General features: G+C 59.0%; 1 protein-coding gene across 1 annotated transcript in view; it reads right to left on the bottom strand.

Annotated features, from left to right (window-relative positions):
* Positions 1-6: 6 nt before the first annotated feature.
* Positions 7-3,903, bottom strand: part of TPST2 (tyrosylprotein sulfotransferase 2) — an 11,825-nt gene continuing 7,928 nt past the window's right edge. Inside the window, exons 4-8 of the mRNA XM_019538666.1 lie at positions 2,656-3,560; positions 1,423-1,621; positions 996-1,046; positions 481-529; positions 7-186 (exon numbers count right to left, since the gene is read on the bottom strand). Coding sequence (XP_019394211.1) covers positions 491-529; positions 996-1,046; positions 1,423-1,621; positions 2,656-3,491 — 1,125 coding nt within the window. The 5' untranslated portion in view covers positions 3,492-3,560 and the 3' untranslated portion in view covers positions 7-186; positions 481-490. The remainder of the gene's footprint in view (positions 187-480; positions 530-995; positions 1,047-1,422; positions 1,622-2,655; positions 3,561-3,903) is intronic.

The raw sequence follows: 3,903 nt of genomic DNA, 5'->3' as shown, positions 1-3,903 counted from the left end.
AGAAGGTAGACAACTGGTATCCGATGTGTGTCATGTTTGGCCTTTGCAAATAAATGCAAATACATTCCTTGTGTAGCAGTCCTATTTTGGCAATATTAGCAAGCAATATGCTTGGATAACAGATTTCCACTTTTGCAACTGCAAACTTTCTTCTCTGCTGGACACTGAAAGGCCACGTGCAGCCTCCTGAAACAGAAGAGACGCGAAGCGTAAGGGATGAGATGCTGAACATAGCAACCGCAGGGTCCACTCTTCAAACCCACAGCTACTTCAAGCAGCTTGTTAGTGAGATCCAAGACCTGGACATCGCCCCTCCCTACTCAGTGCTGGCCCAGGCCTCGTCAATCCCACATGCAAGATGTTTCTAATGTTGCTGAAGTCTCTGAAGGCTGCAGCATGCAGGTACCCCCAGGGAAGAGCTCTTAGTGCATGTTGCACACCGGGAGGAAGCACAATTTCACCTGTAGCACAACCCCTTACCTGGAAATCATTAACTCAGCGAGTGAGGGGCAGATGTATTCTGAGGCACCTAGAACAACCCAAGACAGATGAGTTAGCTTGGTCCCAAACAGTCCCTCTGCACCAACAAACCGAGACAACCAGGGGATGCTGAGGCATCGGGGTGATCCACAGGGCAGGAAGCAGCACTGCACAGAGATCCCCAGGCCAGCTTGGGTCCTGAGAGCAGCATGGTCGTGTGGGCACAGCACAGCTTTTGGGACAGCAGGGTGGGGGGGATGAATGCAGACTCACGAAGGAAAGCCCAGAGCTGCGAGTGAGGGCAGTGCTGGAGGAGTGGCAGTGGGGTAAGCGTGCAGGGCTGAGCATGGTGAACGGATTCAGAGGGTTGGGAAGCTGCAATCCTCATGACAGGGGGGAAGAGACTCAAGCAGGAGAGACGAGGGGCTTCTCTTAGCAGCCGCCAGCATGGAGCTGCTGCCTGGCCAGTGCATGGCACACTCACCCACAGCGCTCGCGTTGCCACCGGCTCTTACCTGCAGATGCCCTTTCAGATTAGTCGGCACTCTGAAATCCCCCTTCAGGACCTGCAAGAAAAGCAAAGCCGGAGTGACTCCCTGTGGCCTTGGGCTGGGAGCTGCTCACTGCCCCTCTCTGCCTCAGTCACTGCCCAGCTCATCCCTGGGAGCCCACACCAGACACGAGCACCAGTGATTTAACGTAAGGCACCTGGAGTGGGTCCCTGGGGCCAACAGCAGGCGTGGTGGCAGGGCTAGTTCAGCCAAGATGCAAGGTTTGTCCCCCAGCTGCCTGGATCCTGGCTAGCAGAGACCCCTTCTCTCCCCAGGGACTTAGGAAAGCGCATTAAAGTCTCAGCCTTTCACCTGGCTCTTGTCTCCATTCCTTCATGGCCACAAGCCTGACCGCAACCCGCCCCACCCATGCAGGGGGCCCTGCACTTACCCGGTGCGTGTTGTTGATCACGAGGGGGTCCGGGCTGCCATAGTTGGGGGGATTGGCGTAGGGGTCGTAGCCCAATCTGGCCAGCATGGGCGCGATGTGGGCCATGTCCTGCACCACGTCGCCTGGGATGTGCCCAATCCACTTGGACAGTGCCTCCAAGTTCACAGGCTTGATGACCTGGTCCGTGGACCTCTCGATCCTGGGGAAAAAGGCCGGACATTCACTCACTGGGATGCTGGAGTGGGCTGGGGTCTGTGTCCTGCTAGACTAGTGGGCTTTGCATCCCCCAGGAGAACTTGCTTAAAAACAAGAGACCCGAAGCTTCAAGAGCGGTTGTGACGGAGGTCAGGGACACAGATGCATCTTATGAGAGGCTGCCTTGCTCCAGCCCCTAGTCAGGGTGGGACATGGGGCCCTGCTCCAGCCCCAGCAGGGTGGGACATGGGGCTCCTGCTCCCAGGGCTGGCCCGGCTCCAGGCGTGTATCTGCACTGCTGTGTAGCCTGCAGAAGGGCTTTACTACAGACAGGCTACACAACAGTGCAGTTACACATCTGGAGCCGGGCCAGCCCTGGGAGCAGGAGCCCCATGTCCCACCCTGCTTGGTGGGGCCTCCGAACCCTGCCTGGGGCCCATCATTTGTGCATGCTTTCAGTGGTTTTCTGTCTCCACCCCGCAGGAGGGATTCAGCAACATGCCCATTGGGACTGAGGAGACCACACCTTAAATATCTAACACACCAGAAATGCTGCTTCAGGCATCACCAGCTTGAGTCATGGCCCGTGCAGCCTGCTCCCCTGATGTGCTGCGCCGTGCGGGAGGACCCTGGTTGGGCTAAAAAAGCTGGGCCTGGCAGCACCTCTACCCAGGCTTCACTGGGAACAGGTGCAGCCCATGTTGGATGGACAGAGCCAGAAGGGAACAGGAGCAGAGACCTCCCGGCCAGTCCCCACATGCTACAGTCAGTGCTGGCTGAAGCAGGTGAGATCTAACAACTCCCAGCAGGAGGGAGTGTTCCAGCAGCTGCAGACAGCAGCTCTCTGGAGCACAGAGTGCACATGCATGTGTGTATGCATGCACTCGGCTGCACAAGATGCTTTATTTCACAATCGGGGATGACTGAGATGGGCTCCTCCCCTTCCCAGTTGGCTGCAGCCAGGTTGCAACAGCCAGACCATGGCAGCCTCCTGCTAAGGGTGCAGGGATAACCTCATCTCTAGCTGCAGGGACTCACTTGGACAGGGAGACGCCGCCAGGCTTCCCGATCAGGTCCTCGTGGTGCAGCATGGCATCGCTCCAGGCGATGCCCAAGAACTGCATGATGGCCTGCAGGGACTGCTCTGGGTGCAGCACCAGCTGCTCATAGTAGACAGGCAGGCAGCGGGAACGCCCGATCTCCTGGCACTGGGAGTACATGACCTCGATGGCCTTGTTCCACTTGGTCAGGCAGTCCCGGTAGCTGCTGAGGTCGAAGCCGGCGATGGTGACCTTGCGCGTGATCATGGAGTGCACAGAGGCCCGGCCATCCCGCACCATCAGCAGGAACTTGGAGTTGGGGAAGAGGCGGGAGAGGTAGATGGAGGACTTGAGGGTGAAGGGGTCTTTGTTGCAGAGATAGCGGGCTGGCTCGCCGTGCTTGGCGATGACCTCCAGGATGAAGGCCTGCATGGCCGCATCCAGCACCTGGTCCGTCACACCCGCCTCGTCCAACCGCATCTTCTCCCGCCCCGACTTGGACCAGGCCTGGCGCATGGCCAGCACACGGGGAATGATGCGCGTCTCCTCGCCGCAGCGCACCTCAGGGTGGGCATCTAGCATGGCCCGCATGAGTGTGGTACCGCTGCGAGGCACGCCGCCGACGAAGATGAGCGGCATCTCCTTGCTGTAGCGGTACTCCACGCGGTTGGCATCCACCATCACCAGCTCCTCGTTCTCAGGCCGCATCTGCCCGTGCCTCCGCCCGCTCAGCGCCTGCTGGCACTCCAGCACCTGCTGCCCTACCTGCAGCGTCACCATCAGGGCCACGGCGCAGCCGATGCCCAGCAGCACCCGCCGCACGCTGACCCTCATCCTGCCCAGGGGGCCGACGGGGGCTCTGCCTTCAGCTCTCGGTCCGGGCGGAGGCCATCCAGCATGCACCTGCGAAGGGAACAACAACTGATCAGGGTTCAGGCTGTAGGGGTTTCGGTCTGAGTTATGCTAAGCTGTAGTGGAGCTAAAGGACCTCGGGGGTAGCAGGCTTCACAGACTGCTGTGTGACCCGATCAAAGATGCAGCTAGCCAAAAGGCTGGAGATGCCTCAACCTGGCAGGAGGGAGCTGGAGTTGGCGAGGGATGAGCTGCAAGTGCCTGGATTTGGCCAAGAGCTACAGGAGAAAGGGGCATCTCATAGTTTCATAGTTGCTAGAGTCGGAAGGGACCTAGGTAGATCATCTAGTCCGACCCCCTGCCTTGGCAGGAAAGAGCACCGGGGTCAGATGAC

Source organism: Crocodylus porosus, unplaced genomic scaffold, assembly GCF_001723895.1.
Source record: "Crocodylus porosus isolate Cpor-Errol unplaced genomic scaffold, CroPor_comp1, whole genome shotgun sequence".
NCBI lineage: Eukaryota > Metazoa > Chordata > Crocodylia > Crocodylidae > Crocodylus > Crocodylus porosus.
The sequence above is the reverse complement of the archived record's forward strand: the minus strand, read 5'-3'. Positions and strand labels throughout refer to the sequence as shown.